Source organism: Trachemys scripta, chromosome 3, assembly GCF_013100865.1.
Source record: "Trachemys scripta elegans isolate TJP31775 chromosome 3, CAS_Tse_1.0, whole genome shotgun sequence".
Lineage (NCBI taxonomy): Eukaryota > Metazoa > Chordata > Testudines > Emydidae > Trachemys > Trachemys scripta.
In genome coordinates, this window is record NC_048300.1 from 87,900,196 (window position 1) to 87,927,748 (window position 27,553).

The 27,553-nt window shown below is 42.2% G+C and overlaps 1 protein-coding gene across 6 annotated transcripts in view; it reads right to left on the reverse strand.

The window, feature by feature from the left end:
- The window catches only part of SYTL3 (synaptotagmin like 3), a 67,654-nt gene that overhangs the window by 638 nt on the left and 39,463 nt on the right, over positions 1-27,553 (reverse strand). For all 6 annotated transcript variants that reach the window (XM_034765300.1, XM_034765302.1, XM_034765296.1 and 3 more), the window contains 11 exons: positions 25,372-25,423; positions 24,032-24,098; positions 23,034-23,106; positions 19,743-19,870; positions 16,075-16,218; positions 12,001-12,179; positions 9,770-9,872; positions 6,716-6,886; positions 6,326-6,440; positions 4,878-4,986; positions 3,264-3,469 (listed from right to left, as the gene is read on the reverse strand). In XM_034765300.1, coding sequence (XP_034621191.1) covers positions 3,264-3,469; positions 4,878-4,986; positions 6,326-6,440; positions 6,716-6,886; positions 9,770-9,872; positions 12,001-12,179; positions 16,075-16,218; positions 19,743-19,870; positions 23,034-23,106; positions 24,032-24,098; positions 25,372-25,423 — 1,347 coding nt within the window. The remainder of the gene's footprint in view (positions 1-3,263; positions 3,470-4,877; positions 4,987-6,325; positions 6,441-6,715; positions 6,887-9,769; positions 9,873-12,000; positions 12,180-16,074; positions 16,219-19,742; positions 19,871-23,033; positions 23,107-24,031; positions 24,099-25,371; positions 25,424-27,553) is intronic.

Below are 27,553 nucleotides of genomic sequence, written 5' to 3' on the forward strand. Positions count from 1 at the left end.
AGCACAGCCATGGTTGGGTTTATTAAACAATTTATCTGATTGTAGCACTCTGCTGTATCACAGAAACTGTTGGTGAGGAAGCGGGTTAGGGCAGGGGCTGTCAACCTTTCCTGACTACTGTACCTCTTTCAAGAATCGGTCTTGCATACCTCAAGTTTCACCTCACTTAAAAACTTGCTTACTTTCTCATTTTTACCATATAACTATAAATCAATTGGAATATAGATATTGTACCTACATTTCAGTGTACACTAGATAAAGAAGTATAAACAAGTAATTGTCTGAAATTTGTTTGTACTGACTTTGCTAGTGCTTTTTATGTAGCCTGTTGTAAAAGTAGGCAAATATCTAGATGACAATGTAGCCTTGGGAAGACCTTTGTGTACCCCTGGTTGAGAACCACTGAGCTAGGGTATTTGAGCTTCTGGTACCCCAGAAGGCAGATTAGGATAAGTACTCTACCTAGGTGCTTCTGCTAAAATAATCAGCAGTGGAAATAATTAAGAATGGATATGTACTGTCACTTATTTTCAGAGTCCCCCACTCAGAGATGGAGCTGTTAAGGTAGGAGAGCAGGCATTGGCTTACATGCAGCTCATATTTTTAACCATGAAGCTTACAGATCAGTTTTAAAGGAAGAGGTGGCTTCTGCAACAAATTCCATGGCTAGAGAATTATATTGCACTGTCCTATTTCTTAACAGAAGAATCACCGGTCTCGTCTTAAAATCTACTTCAAAGCATGAGACCCTTTTGGTACAATTGCTCTGAGTAGTGCTCTGGGAGCAGGCCTCCACTACTCTGCATTGGAGTGAACCTACACTCAGTCGCATGCTGGTGCTGTATTTGGTGACAAAATGGAAATACAGCAGCTGTGTGAGATGTACAGAAATGCAGTTGAGCAGATTAACTGTTTTTCAGTTTGCACAGCATGTATGGCAGATGGGTAAACAAGACTTACAGGTGTGGCTACACAGCAGCTGGAGGCGCGCTTTGCGGCATGGGTAGACAGCCATGTTCTAGTTCTGCTCAAGCCAACACACTACAACTAGCAATGTGGGTGTGGTGGCACATGCCGCAGCTCAGGCTAGTCACCCGAGTCCAAATCTTCCCAACCATTAGGTACGTGCTCACATGATTAGCCCAAGCCTGCTGCATGCACCACTTTACCCCTCTAAATTTTTAGTACCTTAGCTGGAGCAGAGCAAGTCTTTGTTTGCCTAGCTGCCCCATAGACATACCCTAGAGCTCACTGAACAAAGCCAATGAGGCTGAGCCTTTGCCAGATGAACTCATCCCCATAGGAAAAGTCTAAGTAGGTGAACTTGAGGCACCTTTGACTGCAGTGGAGCAGAGACATAGCATGGTTATTTAAAGGGCCTAGCTAGGTGGAAAGAGAGACAGCACATATGACAGAGGCTTGCTTATCATTAAGGCGGGCAGGCAAGATGATAAAAGCTAGGTTATCCAATGCTAACACTGCTACTTGGGCCTATACTAACCTTTAGAAAACTGTCCAGTTGCCCCCCAAGGAATTTGCTGCAGCACCTGCCCCTTGCCCCGGAAGCAAAGATTTCATTCAATAAAGAGATGGTTGGAGCCTTGGTAGTTAAGAAAAGCTTAAAAATATGAATATAAACTGGTGTAGGGCTGCCTGCCTGAAATGCTGCTTGCTCCCTTGAGCTCAATGGGAAGTTTTCACATTGTGGCAGCAAGTTGAACTCTGAAGCCTACTGATGAGGATTTAAATCTGGCCACTTAATCATTTCTCTGCCAGTTATTTTAAGGGAATCTGCCACAAAACCAAACTATAGCCCTTGCCTTCCTGGGTGCCTGACCCTCCAATTTCCCTCACCCAAGCCACCAAAATTTCCAGCTATTCCCCACCCCCAACAACTTTCATGCAGCAGCTATATTGCAAAACTCTGCAGCAGCTTGAACAAAAATGGGGACAGAAAAACAAATACCCATATAAACCCTGGGGCCATGTACAGAGGGCATTTATTAATCATGTTCAGATTTAATGCAATAAATCTCTCCATTTTAAAATGTAAATGAAGCAGTTGCAGAATTTCCTAAGTGATGCAACTAGCAGGGGGTCCTTGCTAGGTCACTGGTAACCAAAAGTGAGTGCGGTGTTGTGAAGCTTTGAGTTCTGTTAACTGGGTGGGCTTTGGTTTTAAAGCATTAATTAGCCAAGCTGTAAAATGTTAGGGGTTGACTTGGTCATGTCAAAGGCGGGATGGTTGTGGGAAAGCCTGGCAGGAGCTAAAGCAGTCAGACAGCAACTCCAAGTAGGAGTGGTTCAAAGGAATTCTCAGGCCCATTCTTTGGTAAACAAGCTAGAAAGCATGACTGGAGTAATGTCACCTGATGGACAATGGCTGATGCCAAAGCAGCAATAACAGGCTCCAGTGAGTCAGTTCCAGAATAGGATGATTTGACAAGCAACAACTGGTTGGGCTAGTGGGTGTGGTCATATGCTGGACAGCAGGTGAGAGTTTGACAATGGGTGCATATGAAATTAGGGGCCCACAAGCTACCTGGGGCAGCCCAGGCACAGGTTAACTACAGAAAGAGAGCTCAAACCGAGCTTTCTGAAATGTTAAAGAAGAACAGAGTTCTACCCTTGCCTCTTCTAAGATAAATTATGCAGAAGTTACCAGTAAGGCCCCAACTGGGCAAACACTTATGTGCACATGCTTAAGTTTACACCTGTTCTATTGAATGGGACTAACATGTGAAAAGTTAAAGGCATAAGTGCTTGCAAGATTGGGACCACTCCCCCTTCTTTCTTCAAACTTGTCCTCCACACTTAGCTCTATCATGAATCTGTAAGAAAAGAGCCAATTAAGACTGGACAGAATGAGCAGATGAAGCGAGCTGGCACCTACTTTACTTATTTGTAATTATTTTTAAAATCACACTTGTATATGCAAGTGGCTGCTCCTGCCTTTCATAGGTCTGCTGTCTGTGTTCTTAGGCCCTGATCCCAAATCCTGCCCCTAGTTAGCAGACCTCTGTGCCCACCTGGAGCCCCATTGACTTAAGTGGCACTTTTCACAGGCAAAAAGTGAAGTATGTGCATAAATATTTGCAGGATCAAGGCCTAAGACTGTAAGTGCTTCAGGCCAAGGGGTGTTTGTGTTTGCATAGCACCAGTCCTGAGTAGGGCTCCAACTGCTACTGCATTGTAAATTATTATTATTATGTAAAATTGGAGTGTTTCTTTTGTCTTCAATTTTTTAATGATAAAAGACTTACTTGTGCTAAGCCTGGCTCCCCCCAGGAACCGGTCATTTGAGCCAAAAGATGCCTGGTCCCAGAGGGCCAAGTCCAGACAAGATTGCCGTAGCTGCGATGGGGTCACGCCGTCAAAGACAAACAGGTGCTTCCACTGAGGACAGGCTTCTTTCTTCAGGACAGGAGATTTCTGTCTTATCTCACGTTGGTCCGGGAGAGTGAGACAACTTCCAAAAAGGAATAAAATAGATGTTGGGTGAGGTCACTGACCGAAAAGATATTACCTTACCCACCTCATCTCTAGGTGTATCTCACAGTTGGGGGGGGGGGAAGCATTTAGTCTAATAAGATAGGACACTTCTCATTGGAATGCTTTGACTAGTAAAGTGAGGCATAAGTGTGAAATGGTAGTATATTAACACCACTTTTTCTTTTAAATCATAGGCTTGATCCTCCTCCCATTGAAGCCAGTGGGTCTATTCCCATTAACCTGTATGGGGAGTAAGAATGAGCTCCTTTGGTTCTGCTTGCTGATCCAATTGTTAGGGACCACTGTAGCAGCCTTTGCTTCCCAACAGCAGCTGCTCCCCTGGCCCATCCAGCAATGCCTGCCTAAGAGCAGCGTTTCTCTCACTCACAAAACTAAAGAGACCATTCCCCCTCGGGTAAAGTGCTCTTATCAGATACGAGACATACCCTCACTACGGGTATCCAATATCCTGCCTCCTGCTGTGTACGATGCTTGATTGTAGGAAGGTAAAATGACCCCATAGTGCTAACTCTGCAATGCTACACATGGGAGAAAAATTCCTTCCTGACCCCTGAAGTGATGGAGCAGGAAATGTGATGAGCTCCATCTGAGCTTGCACAGCGAGAACGTGTTAGGAAGGTAATACAAAATGACAGCAAAACTGAGTGTGCATGGGGTACGTGTTTCTGTGATATGCCGACTGAACATAATAGGGTTTCACATACAAAACTAAGTGACAGCTTTCACCGAATGCACCCTTCCTAGTCACCGTGACAAAGGCAGGATAGGGGTGGTCTCCAACAGATATGTGTACTTGTCACCTACATCAGTTCCAAACATTCTGACCTAGTCATAGTACTAAAAGAACTCTTCTGAAATGCCTAGAATGAGTAGGATAATAGGTTACCTCTCCCAGTGAGTATAATGCCGTAATTCACTTTGCAACACCACAGCTCAAAGCATGAATTAAGAAGACAGGAGTGGCTCTCCTCCCTTGTTGTTTATAATCACATTTCCTAAGTGTTTTCCTTTTACTGCTTCAGAACTTGACATTTAAACACTTTTGCAACTGTGAAACCTCAGTTTTCAAAGCAGAGATTAAATCTCAATAACTGGTGGAGTTGCCACAAATCCTAAATCTGTCTGAACAGGGCCTAAGGGTCAGATTGTGGCCCCTTTACTTACGCTGGTGAGTGCTGCCACCTCAGGAGCTACTTGGGTAAATGCTCACCATCACGAGAAAGGACTCCACAATCTGGCTTCATACTCGGGTGTAATGAAGATCTACTCCCTGGTATGTGTTAAGCTAATGTTTAGCTCCATGCAGAAGTGGGTGATGGTTTTAAAAGATTCTAAATCTGAAGTGTTACATCTCAAAAACATACCCTTTAACAAATGAGTTCAAAGTGCCACCACTTCTCATCACAGGCAAGTTCTTGGCTCCAAGCACCACAAGGTGAAGCTGGCCATCTGCACATGCTTGGTCTTCTATCCCTAAAACAGAAACATTGCTTATAATTAGCGACCACTGTGTGTAAATGGTTGGCTAGTTAACACAGGGCTAAGGGAAGGAAGGAAAGTTACTAAACACTGTTGCCCTGAAGTGAGGAAGTGCAGCGTGTTTGCTGAACTGCAGAGATATTTCAGACAACAGGAAAGATTTGAAAACACTTTTACAGTATGTGATTTCAAAAAATGGAGGGAGGGAGGGAAATGAGTGGCATGATGGGAAATGAGTGGCATGATGATGAGGAAGCTTTATCAGGCAGGGTCTGTTCAAAGACCAAGCCCCCAAGTGCACCTGCAGAGATCAAGGGAGCAATCCATGACCCATAGTTTTACTCTGAGGCAGAACCAGCAGCAGGGACAGCTGGCACAACCCACAACATGGGTTGTTGGCCTCCGTCAGTGTGTGTGTGTGTGTGTGTAAGAGTGGTTGACAGAGGAGGAGCACACAGGTGAGTGTAGAAAGGAGAGAGGGAACAGACAGCATGAGGGAGGAGGAGGATTGAACCAAGAAGGGAATGGTGACTGGGATACAGGGAGAGGAGATGGGGATCCAAGGGACAGAAAGAAATAAAACTAACAACTGACTTGATCTTTCCACTATTTCCTTCCTACCTCTGTCTAGGAGATCTGCTGTAGGAGGCTAACAACAGCCAATGAGCCACCTCTGGAGCTCTGCCCTGCAGTGCTTACTATTATCCAGTGAGCAAAAGAATGTGAAGCTGTTCTAATCATCGACCCGCTACAGTTTTTCCTTCCTTCAGCAGTGACTGAACCATTTACAGAAACTGAATCTCAGTTCGAATGAAAAGTTAAACTTAACTCCACTGAGGAACAAAAACAGTCTGAAGAGAGCAGTGCTTGTGCCTAGCAGACATTTCCCCATCACCTGATTTACCAAAACTGAGTCTCTAACTCCAGAGGGTTCCTGGAGTGGAATAACTGGCCTGCTACAGCTCAGGAATGAGGTGCACTGGCAGAGGTCTGAGGGCACAAGCTTACTTCAAGAGCATCTGAGTGCACTATGCCAACGCCACTTTAATAAGCACATTTATACCTGCTTTTTTGGTGTGAAAAGGAGAAAATGTGAGACTGACAAGTCTGGAATTCAAATAATTTTACCAAGGTTTTGTTTTACCTTAAAAGGTTTCTAACCATTGACATAGTCACAACACAATACACGCCAAAATATGCAGGGACTATTTAGTCAAGCAGAAATAAGCCCCTATGCGGGCAGTGTTTATACCCAGATGCACACACAAATACTTCGTTTGTCTCCATGTTTTCATAGCCAAAGTAATTCATACAAGGCTGAAATACTTTGTACCTCCTCTCATCTGCTCTTCATACTGGCATTTTTTAGACTGGGATGGTAAGATCAGTTTTGCACACACCAGGAGTTCTCCATTGTACTGAACCAGGTTGTCTTCAGGCTTTTCAGACTGAAAAGAGAGAGAGAGACACAAAGTCTGTATTATTATGATCATCCTATACCACCTCCCCTTCTCCTCATTCTCATTGTTCACCTATATCTGGAACATTCCCGCCCATATGCTGGTATGGCAGGACTGGCCTGCTTCATCAAAATTTCATCCTTCCTCTCTATGATCTAGTAAGGGTGGGCCCTGATACAGCTTTCACTATATGCTATTTTTTTAAAACACAAATCTTTTGGAAAATTAAAAATGATAATGATAACCTAAAGTCTAGGAGTCACCTTCACTTTAAGCTGGTACCAATTGAATGACTGTGTTGAATTGTCTTCAAAATTCCAAGACGCCAATGGAACAACCACTTCTCCAAGGAACACCCTTCGCTTGAGTGTTTCTGAGTGCCACACAGATATTTGAAGCTGTCGTGTTTCCAGCTGGGAGTATTCAATCTTATACTAGAAAAAAGATAAATAGCAGTACAGGGTTAATGAAAGCACATATGCACAAACAAGACCCAACCACAACACAATCATCGGTCTCCGCTCAAAGGAAGCCCAAGAATGGACTTGCTGAAGGCATGGAGATCTAGATTGAGCAGCATTATGTCAGCTGGGACTGGGAAATCTGCATATTGTCTGCCCACACTATGCTTGTCTCTAGCCAGTGTAATGGCCCCTCACTTCTAAAGCATTGTATTCACTCACTTTTAACATTACAAAAATAAAACAGGACCACCTATGTCATTACCTGTGCTGCCTTAGATGAATAACCTGAATTTAAGAATTTAAATAACTTTTCAAGCTCTTTGTTCTTTGCTTACTTTTTGCACCTCACTCAGCTGAGACAGCAATATTGGACAGGCCAATGTCACGTTCTAGTTCTCCAGCACTAGCATAATGCAGTTGTGCTTGGGTCAGCAGCACTGTGCAGACTAATATTTAAAGTGAAGACAAATAACTTTTAAATTGTATTATTTTTAAGAATCACGAAAACAGTTCTCTTCACAGTGGGCCTAATCTTCATTTACTCGACATCCTCTTTGCACTGCTCTGGCCACATAAAGCGGGGTAACTGTGATTTACTGCTGCTTTAAGTCCCTTTATAGGGCCAGAGCAGAGTAAAGGGGCCCCAGTATAAATGAGATTTAGGCCCATTACATTCGTAAAAAAACCCTTGTTTACAGATAGATGTTTCAAATCTAAGTTTGGGTCCAAAGCCTGTTTTCGGGCCTCCTTTTAAGATGTAGGGACAATGTCTCCTGTATGACTGCACACATCTTGAAGAAGTAAGAGCACAATAGAGGCCACCGATTGGAAATTACCTGGGCTATTTAGATTTATAGATTGGATGGTGTTTGAGAAAGTGAAAGGGCTGATACACTGCCAGAGCCGTAATGCCTCTCTTTGCCACCTGCGCACTGTGTTAGAAGTGGGCCAATTCTCAGTGGTAACACAGCCCTGAATCTTTCCTGGAAACAGATTGTGCCAAAACCTGTTCCTTATAACAGGAACTACTGGACTGTTCACTCACATGTTTAAATGAAACAGGTTTATGAAGAGGACTCGAAGTACATGTACAGGGGTAGAGTGAACATGCTGAAGTCATGGAGCTTGTCCTTGTAGGGCGCTTCAGTGGGAGTTTTGGCTGAGTAATGGCTGCAGGATTGGGCCCAGAATCTGATTTCTGCATCTCATGTCATGCAGGAGGTCTTGAAGATAACATATTGTCTCATGGTTCCCTCACACAGTTTAGAATATTTCCCATTCCCATCCTGTTATTCTCCACTGCAGACTGAGAAAGACCTTATCCTATTTTACTCTGTAATTGTACAACAGTAATTAGCAATAATGGCCCATGTGCTTCACCCCCTTCTCTCACTTTGCAGTGTTGTGGGGAATAAATCTGTGCAAAAAGTCACAGTGGAGCCATGCAGAAAGGGAAGTAGCTACGCTAGACACTTCTCCACTCCACATAACTACCTTTGCGCTCCTCTGCAAAACATCTCAGAGGCCCAAAGCTGACATGGCAAGCCGTGAAGGGAGAAGACACCCCAAAATTGTGGTTGATCTGTAGGAAAAGCCTTAGGTAGCATTAACGCCTGCTGCACCCTCAGTGACTCTCCTCTGCACAGCTCTGCCAGCAGACAAGGGGCACTAGCTGTGCCATACTGCCACGAAAGGGGGTATACGGCAGAGAAGCACAGAGCAGGAGTTCTTCTGCAAAGCTAGCCAGAATCTGGGACTTCAGAGTCCAAATCTGGGGCTTTCCTCTGCCTTCTGAGATCCTCCCCCACCATCACCCACTCCACACCCCTGCTGGTTCTGTGGACTCAGGGGAGGAGCAAACACTACAGCTTTATTAGAGTCGAGGACTCTGGGCATTAATCTTTCCCTTCCCATGCAAATGACATCATCAGATTCCATTGGGGCCCTTACTACCTTGCACATCATTGCAATCCCTCAGTTACACATAATGGCCTTAGTACAGGATGGGAGGTAAGAACAGCTGAGTTCTAATACCAGCTCTGTCAGTAACTCACTGCAGCCTTAGCAAGTCATTCAAACTCAGCTTCCCCCTCAGTCAAATTGGGATAACAACACTTATGGACTGCACAGAGGTGCTGTAAGGATTCATGAAATAATGCTGTAAAGCACTTTGAAAATGAAAAATTACAGCCACTCTCTACTGTGATGATTAATGTGTTGTAAATTAACAAGTCCAAACACTGATGAATGAGACATCAATTGTGTTGGGGAAGAAAAAGGAGGAAACTAACACATAGGATCTATCGCTCCTTTGAGCAGAATAGGAATTAATGGAATAGCTATGATTCATGTAGCAAATTGCAAAGAGACACTCCCTTTGACATTCACAAAAGAGCTGTCAGTTCAAACAGATAACAGTACAAAATACTAATTTTTCTTTGTAATATACACAATTAGTCTATGTAACCATAAAAAGATATGAGCGTTTCCTTTTACCATATTTCCGATCTCTTTAGCCAGAAACTGCAACAGAATTTAGTCAACTTTATGTTTTCTATGGCCAAAGCCAGATGGCTTCCTTTTTTCTGCCAGCTTGCAACTTATTAATAGAGCTGTACAGAAATGTACAAGAGGCTGCTTTTATTCTGATTGGCATCCATCATTAGTTAATGGTTAGGTTCACTTTGACCCCTAGAATTGAAGAGTGTGGCACAATTCTAAAAGCCCTTACACGGGGCTCTCAAAGTCAAAGGGAGTTCTGCTCACAGAGAGCTTGTAGGATTGGACACTAGAAGTGGAGACTTTGCTCTGCAAGTGAGAGATCTTTCCAGGTCACAAATGTTTACAAGTCACCTTTAAAGTTTCATGGAATGCCGGATCCACTGTGTTCTTTTTAACAGCTGTCTTCCGTTTACTCCGAGAAGATTTATCAGGAAGCAAATAAGTCTTTGCATACCTTGCAATTAGAGAGAGGGTTGGGGGGGAGAGAGCAAAATTTAGGACAGTTCAAACCGAGAAAGAAAGGGAAGGAAATAAAGCAGCATGTTCCCCACTGTCTAATCCTTGGCACATTCTGAATTTTTCCAGGGTATATTCAGTGCTGGTTAATGGTGCCTGACAACCTCTATTTATCAACAGAATAGACAGATACAGTGCAGTGTTCCTCACATACTGTCGAGTTGATGTGTTTCAATCCTATCCTGATCATCTCTAAGAGTTAGAGGGCAGGTCAGTTTCCATGACCTCTCAATCGTTGGTCTCTGCTGAAGGGGCCTTGGGGTGGCTATGGGGTGGGGGGATGACAGCGCCACCCTGACCACAGGACCCTGGTCGGTCATCCACCCATAAGGCCGGCTCTGCCCGCACCCAAAAAAATGATGATCACCTCCCGTACCATGCGACCCTTATGTCTGCACTGCCCACTGCTCTCCGGCTGCCCAATTCTGAAGGCAGCGCCTCCATCAGAAGCAATGTAGAAGTAAGGATGGCAATTCCGCGACCCCCCTACAATAGCCTTGCGACCATCACCACAACCCTCTTTTGGGTCGGGACCGCCATGGTTATAACATCATGAAATTTCAGATGTAAATATCTGAAACTCTAGAAATTGACAATTTAAAAATCCTATAACAGTGAAATTGACCAAAATGAACCCTGAATTTGATAGGGCCTCTGTCAGGTAAATAACTCATGTTAAGCAATATTCTCTCTGAATGAGAATTCTATGGACAGACAATGGTCTACACCATGGAGTATGAATCCAGAGCCAAAGGTGATCGATGGCATTATGGATGCCCATTATCTGCCCGTAGGGTCTGTGGTGAAGGAGACAAATTCTACCAGAACATTCTTTAAAAATGTAGTATTTTATATTTAATTTATAATAGTATATAACTGTTAAACCAGTCTGGGTTAAATTCTGGGGAAACTGAAGATCAGTTGTAGCTTTCAGCAGCAATGCACTGCTTCCCAAGCCCCTTTGTACTGTGTGTATTTTAAAAGCCTTTTCAGCAACAGGGAGTCATGCAAACCAACCAGCCATAGCTCAAACCAGCCAACAAGCTGACAGTTTTGACAGTTTGCTAGCATAAGTGTTGGAAACAACACCTACCCCAGCCAACTTCTGTGTCAAGTGTTCTAACTGTAAACAATGCCTGTACTTTTTCCTACTGGCTGAGAGACAGCACTCTCTACACCAAATACAGAATGTAATGTTCACTACTACATGGAACTTCCCACACCACGCTCTCAGATTTTTGGTGATTTGTATGCTGGCTATGCCACCAGGAAACTCAAGGGTTATTCAGTCACTTATTAAATATTCCCTAACTGTATTAGCTGGCATCCCAACAAGGATCCTTTTATTAGGGTTCAGTTTTATGATCCTCCTCTGCAAAAGACTCAATGCCAAATTCTTCCTGGTAGAATCTAAGCATAACTCTGGAATTTCAGCACGCTTAGTGTTGGCCCAGCTGATCCAAATGCACTCAAACAATGTATTACAGTAGGGTCAAGCACTAACCATACAACTGGACATTCTGCCTGATGAATTTCCATGAATGACTTCTGCCATGGAAAGACAGAGAATCATTCATAAAACAATAACCAGAGAGGAGACACTGGGTTAAATGTTCCAACATTAGCACCTACATTGCAAACAAAAAGCACACAGGCATCTTTCATACACAAAAATGGGTACTTTTTGCACAGGTAATATTTATATTATATTTTATCATTAGCTGTCCTAGCATTTTACAAAAGCAGAGATTTGTATTCTCATTTTATAGCTGAAGACAACAAACACATTCGTGTTAAATAACTTGCCCAGTGTCATGCAGTGAGTCAGTCGGGAATAGAACATAGATCTCCCAACTTTCTATCTCATGCTGGAACCACTAGACAATGAGTGTACAGGCATTTTTTGCAGGCACAACTCAAGTGCTAATGGTTTGACATCTGGGCCTCTGTATAAATTGATATGTGTATAGTACACAGTGGCAAGTCGGACACACACACACACGTGTGTTTCTTGAAAAACTAAACACCTTGTTTTTGGCTTTTTCTTTTGACACCAAAACACTTACGGGTTACACTTTTTCTTCTTCTCTTCTCCGTAAGCCAGGTTCTTGCAGGCCTTGATGCAGACTTCTAAAGTGCAGGCTTTAAAGACATATCTGATGGCAAACTCTATTTCTCCTGTGACATTAACCATGTCAAAATTGCCAGCCTCGGTGCAAGTGCTGTTAATGCTATATAAACTGCCCTAAGAAAAGACCAGGATTAAAAAAAGTGAGTTCAAATCCAATAAGATAAAATAGTTTTTCTCCCTCAATCTTAATATCTTTGCACCAAACTGACTGCTAAAGTCATAGCAAACAACTCAGAACCGACACAATACGTGCATAAAGCTATTTCTTCACTATCCATACTAGGCCTTAAATAATAACTATTGTTGAAATTCTACAAGTTGTTAATTTTTCTATACAGAATTAACCATCTTTATATAGTAAGCTCCATGAGGTAAGGGCAGTGTCTTCCTCTGTCCTCCATACATGACTGAGCATAACTATCCTATAGGCACTCACTGTATGAGACCATATCTCTATCTGGAAGTAGACTCCCCCAAAAATTAGTATGTGACCAAAAAGAGGGTTTATTAAAAAGCATGTGATAGGAACAATATGAATACTGGACTGACCAGCACTCACTGATGTCAATGGCCAAAGTCCCAAACATCTAAAAATGTACAGCTAGACCAGGGGTTCTCAAACTGGGAGTTGTGAGGTTATTATGTGGGGGGTCGCGAGCTGTCAGCCTCCACCCCCAACCCCGCTTTGCCTCCAGCATTTATAATGGAGTTAAATATATTTAAAAGTGTTTTTAATTTATAAGGGGGGGGGTCGCACTCAGAGGCTTGCTATGTGAAAGGGGTCACCAGTACAAAAGTTTGAGAACCACTGAACTAGGCCGTGTTTGTCGTATGCAGCCCAGAGTAACAGGCAGTGCTGAAGTACACAGCCCTAGAAAGAGCCCGAGGAAGTGTTGTGGGAAACAAAGAGGGTCACTTATTAAACATTCCCTAGGGCTCCCCAGTGGCATATTTAAAGGGAATAGCATACTTTTCCTGCATAGCCAGCCAGCACTGGGTACCCATGGCTCCGCTCCTCCTTGCCCACTCTTTACCCTCCTTGGGGGGGAGGTTTTGGGGTGCAGCCTCTGTGCTCCCCCAAGCGCCCAGACAGCACTTGTGGCCAGCTCTTACACAGGCCCTGAAGGGGGGGTGAAGGAGGCGGCTTTACTCCCTATTGTGCCCCAGTGCAGCCCCATAACTGCAGGGGGTAATCTAGCTCTCAAGGTATTGAACTATGTATTTATTCAAGACAGTTTTGGTCTCTCCTCTCCATTCTTTTTTAATGATAGGCTTTAATGTGAGTGCTTCAGGGTTTCCTTTTAAGTACTGTTACCAGCAAGTGTGTCCTTAAGATCTTGTTATTACAGCAATCTCTTCTGACACTAACACCTTCATGTCATCAGTATTTGACATCCCTCCCTTTGAAAAAATAGTCCCATCCCATTCTACACCCTCACCCCAGCTTGGTTAACCAAGGAGTTCTTACTTTGCATGCCTGAGCAGCTAACAACTCAGGCTAATGTTTAGAATAGATTGTATCTCTCTGCTCTGCAGTTGTAATTTTTAATTTGTGCAGCTTGCCAAGCAACCATTTCAAAATTCACAACAATGTCTTTGACTGAAGTCAAAGAAGTCACCTGCTCTACCTTATAAGTTCCAAGTAACACACATTGCTTTTTTGGCCTGAGAGTGGAAAGAGACGTCCTGACAGGAGCTAGGGTTCCATTTTGAACTGATGTACAGCTCATGTAATCCAGCTGACCTCACAGGATATAGGTCAGAGCAGCAGTTAATCTCTGTTGCAGTTTTCTACTCACCCCCTCACCACAAGGAAGTAAATTATTTGACAGCTAAGTAAAAAACTCGTTCATTTTTCACTATCACTCATCATAGGAAAGGAAGGCAAATAGATTTTGTGCCTTAGCTGATAGATTTTAATGACAGTTTTGCAAAGCTGCCCTACTGTTTAGTTCATTGAACCTCTTATTTATTCAGAGGAACTGTATGCTTATTCCAAGCAGTGCTCCTCAGGTTGGATAGCATTATGTGTTCCTTGTTTTCAGCAGGCTGTACAGTGGCTTTAGCAGGGTCAGATCCTCGGACAAAAGCAGGCTTTGGAAACATTTAACAAGGAAATACCCCTTCCATTTGGTCCTCCCTCATAATAAATTAACAATGACCTCCTATACTCAAGCCTAGCTGGCAGGAGTTGGAGCGACACCATCTCCTAGGTTAAAGGATAGATTTTGATGAATCGATGATCAGCATCACAGAGCTCCCCCATAAAGAAGGTGCTTGATAAAGCTGGGCCTCCCCTTTGACAAGGCAGCAGGCGATATTCCATTGTTTAGACTGGACTGTCCATAGTACAGCCAGTGGAGTCCCAGAATGCATCTTGCAACTGCCCTCCAATCCACTGCATGCTAGGTTGTAATGGGCATGACCCGGATGCAAGGTGGGAAAGATGCTAGGATGCACAACCCCCCTCCGAGCTTCTCCAGAGCAGTGGGGCAAGTACATCTCCATACTACCCCCAAACACAGAGCTGTGCCTTACAGGCACAAACTAGCCCTATATCTCAGATACAGAGCTCTGACTCATGAACACAAGGGTTTCTAACATGACAGACCCCAAGTCCATTCTTCCATTCTGAAGGCTTTGTCCCCGGTCTATGGTTGTTTTATCATTGCTGGGGTATTTATCCAACAGGTAAAATATCTATTCATGTATGAAGGAATATACACCTCTAACTTGATAGAACGCTGTCCTTGGGAGCCAAAAAATCTTACCGCGTTATAGGTGAAACTGCGTTATATCGAACCTGCTTTGATCCGCCGGAGTGCGCAGCCCCGCCCCCCCCGGAGCACTGCTTTACCGCGTTATATCAGAATTCGTGTTATATTGGGTCGCGTTATATTGAGGTAGAGGTGTATAATTATAAGCAATTATTAGGGTTATGTTCATTTATATTTTGTCAGAAATACAAGTTAGGTAAATCCCTTATATCAATGGCGTTTGTATTTGTTTTTTCCGGCACCTTGTCCCATCCCTCAAAGAAAATAATCATGTTTGAAAAGGAAAAGGAGGAATATAGGCAGATCTCTACAGAGAGCAGTAGTGACTGTCATTCAAAAGTCAACTTTGCCAACTGCATCACAGTTATGACCTATGCTAAAAGGAAATGTATGGCAACTCAGATACAACTGTGTGGTGAACTGTTGGCAAACAGCAAGGGCCTGACTGTCCACTGCCATGCATTTTGTGTAGTTATTCACACCTCTGCAAAGCATGTGTAAAATTATCTCATTGTTCTGTCACTAAAAAGCAGGAGGCTGGTTCAATTATGTTTGGCCCCTAAGCGCCATTTTAGTTTCCTTCCTTCTTAACTCCAGCTCTGAAATGCCTAGACACTGCAGCTATGATTCCCACTGTGTCCTGACAATTCCTGTCAAGTCATTTATAACATACTGAAAGCATTACCCTCAGTGACATACAGTTAACATAACAGCTAATCAAATAGACTTCAAAACCCTTGTTGCATTCACTTCTGATTGCTTTTCTTCTCTCCCTTCTGCCTAAGATCAAGTGCAGTTTCTGATATGTCATCAGTCAGGGGACTATATTTTGTAGAAAATGTCAATGATTTAGAAAGGCTTTTCCATCCCTAGTGACTATGATCGCCTTTGCACTTTAATGTTTTTGTCCTTTTCTATAAGCTGTCCTCAGTGAAGAGAATGAGGCAGCTGAGTTTGCACACCTCAGAGGACATTAACTAAACTTCAGTTAACCTGAGGTTTCAGCTAACTGCCGTTCATTCAGCTGTATTTATGCTGCAGTAAACTTATACCATTGCTATAAGGACCATGCCAAGGACAGACAGTCTTTCCTTGATCTGAAATAAAGTAGAATTCTCTTATTTCTGAGCATAATCCATAACACACAAAATACTGAACAAGCTTTTAACTCCTACACTTCAGTCCATTTTACACCACTGTTCTATTCTGCTTCATCTCGCGTTGACACTTACATGTTTTTTGCCACCGCAGAATACAGTGTCACTCATGGGACTGGTTGGAATGTCTTCTGCCTGCTTGCAATACCTTTTGGTAAAGATTTCATTGTCGTCCCGTGTCCCATTGATGAGTTGCTGAAGGCTTGGTATATTTTTTATCTGTAAGAGATGTAGCACTGAACTTCCATTCATTTGTTTATTAAGCCAAGTGCCCGGTGGTTCCCACCCTCCTCCCCCCTTGTGTTCTGCCACATAAATATGTGGTCCATACCTACAATTTGCATATGGGTGTGGCTGCTTTGGGAGACTGTTTGACCAAGGAACAGGTCTATAACTAAATTATAATTTGTACACATACTGTTTGATCCATTGCTGCTCCATCCTATCCATAGTATACCCATAATCTTGTGTGGTGAACATGCCATTATCCACCATATGATGATTGCTAATATGGTAGCTACAATTAAAGGTAATTACTGTAGCAGTGTATTAATAAAAGGCCTCATTAGGACAACTTCACCCCGACCCCCAAAATCCTGGCAGTTTGCCAAAAGACCTCTTTCTCCAGGAAATTACAAATTGTATGTTGCAGCATACATGGCATATGCCTGTCTCCATCTATGTGAAGAAAGATCAGAATGAATGTAACTTGAAGGAGTCAGTACAAGGATGGACTGAAAAGTCTTACTTTAGCTGTGACTCCAGAGAAAGGCTGAACATTCAATGTTTGTTTAACCGTAATTTTACTATAGTCCAGAATGAGGGAGTTCCAAGCAGCACATCTTTAAATTCCACTCCCCCATGAAAATTCTGACTGTGTGGGCAAAACGAAGAGATGAGGTAGGATTCCTCAGGATCTCCCATCCATCAGCCTCTGTTCTTCCAAGAAAATACAGTCTGTGAAACACATTTCTTCAAGGGCATGGGGGGAAAATAGCAGTAGGAAAGAAGGAAAAGATCACTTTGGAATAAATATTTGTTTGAAGAAACACTCTGGTGGAGTTTACTACCAAAGGACTAGTGAGAATATTCCTGCCTGAATGAACCAACAACATTAGTGAGAATTATTTGCATAACAGGGAGGGGATAACATGCCCTTAATAATCACAGGGATTTCCTGTACTACTAGTAGAAATAATTACAAAAATGGCCATTGATGAAGATGAACTGGTGAGATTAATTTAAAAACAGACCTCATTCTGAACAACAGGTTACACACCATCCAAGCCATTATACTTCTCTACTGTGCTAAATACAAAACAATCATAAAGATGATGGATAGGGCAATGTTAATACCAGTGCTAAGGTTAGAATAGCACACATATATAGGGACAAAATCAGAAATGCTGAGGCACAAAGTGAGTTACACCTAGCAAGGGACATAAAAGGCAATAAGAAGAAGTTCTTTAAATAGATTATGAGCAAGAGAAAGATGAAAGCCAGTGTAGGTTCTCTACTTAGTGAGGAAGGAGAGCTAATAACTGATGACAACAAGAAGGCTGAGGTGTTAGTGCCTATCTTCAGTGCTTCAGTCTTCATCAGTCAGCCTAACTTTGATGCCTGGAAAGATACTGGAACAAACTAACAAGAGTAAAAATAAATTTGTACTGCTTTATGTCATCAAATCAAGGAGGCATGTCTGATTATACATAGGGATCAGACCTGTTGAGTAAGAAGGTGCCATTTTGACAGGCACTCTTCAGCGTAGAACTGCGGATTAAGATCACTTTAAGAGTTCTGGCAGAGAGAATACAAACAGTGTGATGGGGGGGGGGGGAGAAAGGTGGTAACCTGGTTTACAAAGATAAAAAGAAACTAGGAAACCACAGAGGGAATAGCAGATGAGGCATTTGATAAAGATAACAAACAGGCTACACAGTGAAGTGTAAGAACTGATGGACACTGCCACTAGCCCTATCAAAAGGAAGACAAAGATCAGAACTAGAGATAATGCTAGGAAAAAGTAAGAGGGAGGCACAACAGCTCACAGAGATTAAAAGTAAACTTAGGGATCACAGCATGAATGCTAAGAGCCATAAAAGAGGGGTGGGGAAAAAGGTGTGAGTAAAAACTTCAACCAGAATTAGAAAACCTAGATTGCAATATCCAAAATAGAAGATCAACCAAAACTTCACCCAAATCAGCCAAAACTTCAGCAGAGGCTTGGGTTTTTCAGTTAGAGGGGCATTAGAAATTCCTGTTCTCCAGGAACAGAGTTCTGACAACTCAATCAAGAAAAATGTTACCTTTCTATATCCTTAACATAAAGTGCTGACATACTTTAGCACCCTAAAACCTTTAGCATTTATAGACAATTACAAAATCCAGACATATTGTTTGGCAAACATATCACAGGGAGATTTCAAACTATAGAGATCTCATTCATCCATAAACCACAATAGGATGTGTGTTTAATGTGCAATGAAAGCACGGTTAGGGTGTGTAGAGAATGTCAGTATACTAACTCCTTCCTTACTGCTTCTCAGTGCAGTGAAACACAGCAATGATTTTCCAGTGAAACCAGATCGACGAGGAAACACTGGGGATATGGTTGGTCACACACAACTGGCATAGAACTAAAAGGAAGCACTGAGGTGATTAACCTAGCTATATTCTCCATAATATTTATAATATAGTTTCAATACATCCTATAAAAATAAACACCACAGATAATTTGCTTCATTTTCTAAACTACATAGGATTTGCTGTACCAGGTCAGATCACTTGTACATTAAGTCTGGCATTCTGACTCTGACACCAGCCAATTCCCGATGTTTTAGTGGAACATGAAAAGCCACCACGATGTAGAATGTTGTACATGGGGGGAAATGTCCCTTTCTGCCCCCTGCTCTGAGAAGTACATGCCCTAAAGCAGGAGCAGTTTTGTAAACACCTCCCGTAACAACACAGCATGTGAACTCTACGCTATTCAAATAGCTGCGGCAACTCAGTGTGGCCCAGCTACCTAGAAAGTTTCAGCTTATAAAGCTCAGCCATTTGGGAGCTAGATGTGTACAAAACAAACCCTTAACCATCTTTTTACAGAAGATAAACTGAATTGTTTCACTCTCTCACAACTTAAAAACAGGAGAATGGATTTTGCTCGAACATTTCAAAAATACTGAGGGGTAGTGATTGGCCCTTGTGGAGGTGCATGGGAAGGGGCAAAGGGAGGAGCTGCAGGAAACCTTCCCCAAACAGTTCAAACAATGGCCAACACCTTCTCTCCTCAGCAAATTGCCCAAAATGTCCCAAGAACGGTGTGGAAGAGCTATAGCTCAGTCTCCTCTTTATCAGTAGGGGCTGAAGGAGGGCTAGCAGATGGACTGGGAGAGCAATCGGAGCAGCCTATTGGCTGGTGCAAAGTGTGCACCAAGCAGCCCCCGGAGAGCTTGTGAGCCATGTGCACTCCTGGTGTTCCCTGTTGGAGCAAGGTGGCTCCATGCAAACCAGCCCTTAGCTTTGAGCTGAGACTAAGGCTGGAGAATTTCAGCCAAAAAGAAGAATTATTGAAAGAGTTACAAAAGGAGATGATCCAGTGGCCATCTGAAAGTAACCTTAACTAGCTTCCACTGCTCTAATAGAGCCAGTACTGTATGACGACAATCATCAGTCTTCTAATCATATTCCAATCACAAAACAGCCCTTAAAACTATAATGACTAAGTATAATGAATTGCATACCCTGTGTGCAATATCGATGGCAGTGTCAGACTGACTCCTCCTTTCCTTCCTCTGTTCCACGTCCTGCCCATAATCTGTAGTTAGGAGACTTTTGTCAGACCTCATATCATTCTGGGACTTTGAGATTTCTAAAATGAATACAAGGAGAGAAGGACACATTTATAATGAACATTGTCAGCAAGTCTAGAGATTTATGAAGCTAATCCTATGCCTTTCAGATCTTTTAGATTACAGATCTACTATTGATCTCCCGGGAAAAAGAAACAGATGGGAAAGCAAGTACATGTCCCATTTTGTGTAACTGCATTCTGCTTACCTAAATTCACAAATGCAATACCATTATGATCATTTATGGGAGTGCTACAGTGGAAATTAGGAAAATGGGGAGTCAATTAAAATGGATACAAAATATGGAAGAAAGTGGAAACTTTTTATATTCAGGCCACATGCATGATTTTAAGGATGAGTACCCCCACTGACTTCAATAGGATTGTTCACTTGCTTAAACTTATGCATGTCCTTAAATTCCTGGCTAAATTAGGGCCTTGGTGCATTAAAGGTCCTTTTCCCAAGCAATTCAGATTGCAGTACAGGTAATGCAGCAAAATATGATAATGCATCAGTCCCTGTGGGCTGTACACAATTAGCCAAATAAACCTGCCAGTGCACTTAGAGCTTTAGTGCAACACTTCTTTGCTTCTTTCACCTTGGGTGCAGTCATGAGGGCTTCTCTTTATTTCAGGGGAAGGAAGGAGAGGACATATTCATGATTCTTAAGATTAACGACGGGCAGTCCCAGCAACAGACACACTGTGTGTTGTAAACACTATCTTACATAGCTCCTTATGAAGAGTTAATATTGCAGTACAAGTGGTGCAAAAAGAACAACAGCCATCGCATGTTTAATATATACTGGGGAAATAAATCTTTCTCCTGTAGTGTATAACACTGGCTGCTGCAATGGGAAACTCACAAAGCCTGTTAAGATACTGTAGAACAATGGGACTCTGGGGTGTGTGACGTCTAAAGCCATTGTGACATAGGTTTTGCTTTTAAGAGCAATTGATCCTCCTACATTTATTGAGCTTTGTGTAGGCAGTGAACGTGCCAGGTGACACATTCATAAAGAGGCTCAGTCCAGTCGTCTCCTACAGTAAATGCGACTGGATTTTTTTTTAATATATAGCAAATTCAGCACTCATAAAAGGGGCTGGAGTGACAGACCTAATGGGCCGAATAGGTTTATAAAAGATTCAACACCAGCACAGGCTTGCCCCACACTGCTCTAACAATGGGATTGTTGGAGGGATTTCTAAAGTCAAGTTAGTTCAATTTTCACATCCATTCTTTCTTTGGTGTCTCTGCTGAGACAATCAATAAGGGTGCCAATTATTGCCAGTTGCGGATTGTGCTGTGAACTAGACCAAGACCAGCAACTCATTTCACATACGCCATTCAACAACTAAAAGGTTATAACAACTTTCTCTCTGCCAAAGAGAATCAACTGGAACTAGCACCCTAAAAGGGAAAGGCTTTATAGAAACTAAGGCTTTGTACCCTACACTCAAATCCTTTGGTTTCAGATATGCACACATGAGTTCCATTGGCTTAAATGGCAGTGTCTGAGGGCATAGCCAGGCTCTTCATTTTTACTTCTTGCAAAATACAGGAGCTGTGTATGCTCAGTACTGCTGCAAATGAGCCCACTTTTATTTAGATGCCAAAATATGGATGTAGGAACCTAACTTTAGGCACTCATGACTCAAAATTTTGGCCCACATGTTTATCATTGGGCTTGAAGGAAACTCCTAAGGGGCATAGTGTCAAGAAGAGGTGGCTTCCTGGTCCAACAGGGGGCAGTGGTGAGTTAGAGCTCTTAGCTACAGTGACTCCCAGCTAGCCAACCCTTCCTTCTAGGAAACATCCCTTTCTTCCCTGGCTGGCCTCCCTTCCTCCACGCTCTGCCCTGATCAGCAAGGAAAAGCCACACTTCCTCACATAGTATTTGGGTTACATACTGGCTTAAGGTGAATGACCATGTCTTTCTTTGGTAGCTGACTTCACAGACAATAACAGCCTACCATACTTTCTTACAGCTAAAGAGATTCTTGCCCTAGTTCAAATGGTAGTGTGCTTTTGGTGTTGTATATTCCAGGTTCAATCCACACTAACAATCATAGTGTCTATATATATACAGGCTGTTACGCTTCTCAGTGTTCTTGGGTCACATGGGCAAACTGGATTACATTTGGTGAGAACAAGGAGAGGGGACTGGCTAGGGAGGAGTCTCATTTGAAGGGATTCAGAGTGGTAGCCTTGTTAGTCTGTATCAGCAAAAACAATGAGGACTCCTCATTAGAAAGGAGTGATTAAGAGGAAAGACAACAGAGAGGAGGCAAGAGACTAGTGCCAAGTTACTCAGGTCTAGTCTCATTTTATAATCTTTGGGATAAGGATATTACTCTAGCCATGAGGGACAAAATTTACAACTGCCCCCAGTCTCTGCAGCAGGCAGCAGATTAGTAAAAATATATGCTAATTGTGGGGTCTCTGGTCTTCATAAGGGTCAGAGCTTGTTCTCTTCTGGCTACTGCTCCCTTTTGTTATGCACATAGGGCCAAATTCTGCCCTCCAGTAGGTGCAGGTTGTTCCATATATGTATCCAAAGCCTAAACTTGCCCTCTAAAGTTACTGAAGAACAGAATAGCAATAAGTGAAAGAGGAAATGAGGAGGACAAAGAATATCAGGATTAAAGATGAACTGACGGGAGAGGATGACTTTTAAAAACACATACACTGACAGGAAGCTAGAATGAGGGAGAGGGAGAAGGGAGAGGTTTTTAAAAAAAAACTGAAAGGAAAGAGAACGACAATACTAAATCCTTCCTTCTGAGAGTGATCAAAGAAGGGCAATCTGTGACAAGTTCACTTGGGGAGGGGAAGATGGATAATATCGCGGTTACCACAATAGAAAGTTGGCATATTCCACGCCACAATAGTTGAGTTTGCTGCAGTATTTTCAGGTTTTATCAGCACATATCTGAACTGTTACATTTGTTTAAAAAAAAAACACCTTCATAAATAGTCTTTTTGCTACTTAGTAAGAAAAGAGAGAGTGCTCAGCTGGAATCATCAGTTGCTCAGCTTGTTAAAACATTAGAGGGAATTCTGATGGAAAATTAGACATGCCTTGTAACTATTTGTTGGTCCTAGCAGCAGTCACTAACAGACCTTTCACTTGTAACCACTCGTGGCTCAAATTTAAATGGCAAAGCACTGAAGGACACTTACTTTTCATATTTGTAGCAAGAGACAGAAACAAGTTTTCCACAGACTTATTAAAACTTTTAGATTGGCTGATTTCCTGCAATTGAAAGAAAAAAAAATTAAGAGATAAAATAAAGAACTGTGTTTTCAAAGCTTCCCATGTCACACACGTTTAGAAATTGCAAAAAATAGCATGTGTGTAAGATTGCACAGAGCTATCATTTCTGTAGCATTTATAAGCACGTATTTTTGCACTACATGTAAATATTAGCACGAAAGTATTTGGCTGGGGAAGGGGGTGGCTCTTTCAACTGAGTTCTTTTGCATCTACCAGCAGAAAACTCTGCAGGCAATTTCCATATTGCTTTCATAAATCTAAGCAAATGACATAGCTGATTAATTTTTTATAGTATTGTTTGCATTTAAATTAAGGTAAGAAAGAGTCTTATTAATCTTAGAGCTGCTGTAATGCTTCTGGCAGTGCGGATTCAGAGGATCCTCACAAGGATTGGAAGTAGAGCTAGTCAAAATTTTTCATCAAAATCAATGGGATTTAAGCATGTGTATAAAATTAAACATGTGCTTAAGTGCTTTCCTGAGCAGGGAAGGGCTGCTGAATTAGGGCACGAAGGGCCTAATCCAGAGCCCTATGAAGTCAATGGTAATCTTCCAATTGATTTCAATGGATTTTGGATCCGGTCCTAATAATCCACCTGCTAGAAACTGTGATGAAATTGCAAACATCAAAATCATTCTGCTCTTCGCTCATTTATACAAACAACACATGCAAAGTTTTCATTACAAATGGCTACATAATGTGCACTAAAAAGTTGGTGACTAATCTAATATGTCCCTAAGAGACCAACGCCTCAGAAAAAGGAACGAGACAAAGGAAATAAAAGCATCATTTATATTGCAACAAATTCCTAAACAATATTACGAGTTGTTGCTATTTGCTACACTTCTGCGGCCGGTCATTTCCACTGAAAGAGCTCTTAGATATCTGCACATATAAACATTACCATTGCGGTGTTTCTCCCGGTGGTTTCAGTGAAAGGTGGGGGAGTAGGAGGAACCACAGAAATTTTACTAGGAAGTTAGGAGAAAAGAAACAATTAACATATTTGTCACAAGACTCTAATATTTACAGCTTTCCCAACCTCTTTCTTTGTTTCTTCTTTTTCATCAAAGGAGCCACCTCTCTCCTGCAACCTAAAGATCTTGGGTGAGTCTGTGCTACGCTTCTTACAGGCTCAGCAAAGAACTTGAAGCCACAGGAGTGGGGGCTAAAATGGCTTTGCACCCTCCAGATCCTCAGCTGCTCCAGCCAGTATAATTTAGACAGACCTCAGGGCCTATTTAAGTCACTGCAGCTTCCTTGGACTGCTCTATGGTCACCAGTGCATACTGTATCCCCGCCTCCCCCCGACACCCCCCCACTGACTCCAGCGTGCATGCATCTTCCTGCCACAGGTTGTGAGAGGATCCTCAGAAATCAGCCTTATGGCCATCTTCCATGGTTCCTGTGCTGGAGGGATCCACCCCGGCTGGAATTGGGGCTTTTAGAGCACTTGTATTCCACCCCAGCACCTTCATGCAGCATAAAAGGGCCAGACCAGGAGCAGTGATCTGCCCCTTAATCCTGTACTCCTACCACAATCAAAACCCCCAAGCAGACAATGCATTTCCCCTGTGCTTCTACTCTGTTCTATCTAGGTACTTATATGGTCATCCTCACCATTGTATCTGACCATTCACAGGTTCTCTGGTGATGCACCTATGACCCACCAGAAAGCCTCAGTTTGGCCTATGATTTGTATCTATTCTTATTTACTCACTTTTAAAGGAACAAGATTCCTTTAACAGAATATACACTGCATACACTTAGGTGCACCTTGACAAACAGGGACCTTTCTGTCTTATATTTACTTAAAAAATAACAATAGGCACAATCTCCAGTCAGTTTACTGCATGTTTGTACCATTACTATTTTTCCTGCAATAATTTTCAACCCATATCTTTTAAACAGAGCCTGTAAATGTGAAAATCACTGGAGAAAAAGATCACAGCAAAATACTGTATGCTTCCCTGAATTTCCAATAAATTAAAGCAAGGAAACTGTCCAGCTAAAAGTAGGATTCTTTCTACTGTACTCCAACCTCTTTCTATAGAATGCACAAAGCCAAAAAGAGGACAATCTTTCTATAGTACTACTAATTGCATTCCAAACTTTTTAAAATCTTGAGATTTGCCGTCTTGGTAATCAGAAAATTTAAGCAGCAAGCTGTTTTGTATTATAAAATAGGTTCATTGTATTGTAGTCTCAGTGCCCTAGGACAATTTGTCCTTCTACAAGTCTTACCTCAGTTTCTGATAAGATTTCAAGAGCTTTGCACCAGCTGTTTCGTGTCTACCTATGAAGCAAGAAAATAATGTAAAGGTCATTTTGTAGCAATAACAGTCATTAGCACTTAGATAACACTTTTCAGAATCAAAGTGCTTTCAGGCACTGGACTAAATATATAAAAGCTTGTGAGGATGTAAATCACTATAGGTGAAATTAAACTCTGTGCAACAGGCCCCCACAAGCCCTAAGCACCATTTAAATCCCACCTAAGCCAAAAACTGTTTTATTAGCTTACCTCACCCTCTCTTCAGAGGTAGTTTGGCAAGACTAAAGATATTAATCATAGAAGTGTAGGACTGCAAGGGACCTCAAGAGGTCATCTAATCCAGTCTCCTGCACTCAAGGAAGGACTGTGTAATAACTAGACCATTCCTGACAGGTGATTGTCTAACCTATTCTTAAAAACTTCCAATGGCGTAGATTCCACAACCTCTGTAGGCAATTTGTTCCAGTGCTTAATTACCCAGACAGGAAGTTTTTCCTAATGTCAAACCTAAACCTTCCTTGGTGCAATTTAAGCCCATTGCTTCTTGTCCTATCCTCAGAGGTTAACAAGAAAAATTTTTCTCCTTCCTCCTTGTAACAACCTTTTATGTACTTGAAAACTGTTATCGTGTCCCCTCTCAGTCTTCTCTTCTCCAGACTAAACAAATCCAATTTTTTCAATCTTTCTGCATAGGTCATGTTTTCTAGACCTTTAATCATTTTTGTTGCTCTCCTCTGGACTTTCTCCAATTTGTCCAGCTCCTTCCTGAAATGTGGTGCCCAGAACTGGACACAATACTCCAGGTGAGGCCTTATCAGCGCAGAGTAGCGTGGAATAACTAATTCTCATGTCTTGCTTACAACACTCCAGCTAATACATCCCAGAAGGATGTTTGCTTTTTTTGCAACAGTGACACTGTTGACTCATATTTAGCTTGCAATCCACTACAACTCCCAGATCTCTTTCCATGGTACTCTTTCCTAGGCAGTTATTTCCCATTTTGTACATGTGCAATTGATTTTCCTTCCTAAATGCATTTGTCCTTATTGAATTTCAGCCTATTTACTTCAGGATATTTCTCCAGTTTGTCCAGATCATTTTGAATGTTTATCCTATCCTGCAAAGCATTTGCAACCCATCCCAGCTTGGTATCATCCGCATATTTTATAAGTGTATGCTCTATGCCCATTATCTAAATAATTTATGAAGATATTGAACAGAACCAGACCCCAGACTGATCCCTGCAGGACCCCACTTAAGATGCATTTCCAGCCTGACTGTGAAAAACTGCTCATAAATACAGAACAGTAATCTTATCTGATTCCCAGATACTGGGCCTATCTATCTAAGATACTTATATGATCCCCATCACCATAGTATCTGAGTACTTCAAAATGTTTTAATGTATTTATCCTCACACTCTTGCATGGCAGGGAAGTACTATTATCCCCATTTTACAGATGGGAAACAGAGGGCAGGTCTACACTTAAAATGCAGGATCAGCACTTAAGTGAAGATGTTCCTTCACCAATGGGAGAGAGCTCTCCCATCCACATCTCTGAGAGGCAGTAGTTATGTCACACCCCTGAGCAATGTAGTTATATTGACATAGGTCTGCAGTGTAGAACTGGCCTGAGGCACAGATCTAAGTGACTTGCCAAAGGTCACACAGGACATCTGTGGCAGAGCAGGGAATTGAACCAGGGTCTCCAAGTCCGAGGCTAACCACTACTAGACCATCCTCCGTCTCTAGAGTTCTAAGTGGACATAAATGGGACTTGAGTAGTGCATAGGCCTTGTGCTGACCAATGCACAGAAGTAAATATGACCTATAAAACATAAGCATTGTGAAAAGTAGTGCAAATGAACATTCAGAAAAGCAATACCCATGAAAGCACTTCCAATGTGATTTTGAAAAGGTCTTTTCATTTTTCACACAATACATTTGAACAATTATGAATATGCACCAATGACTCACAAACAAAAAAGAGACTGTGTATAAAGCTTGGGTCATCCAATCAGGGAGCAGAAACAATGCCACATGACTTAGATGACCAATCACAAGGCATTAAGAACAACAATCATACGTGCTTTATCAATCACAATTAGAGTAATAAAAATTACAAACAGACAAAAGTTGTAAACTAAATT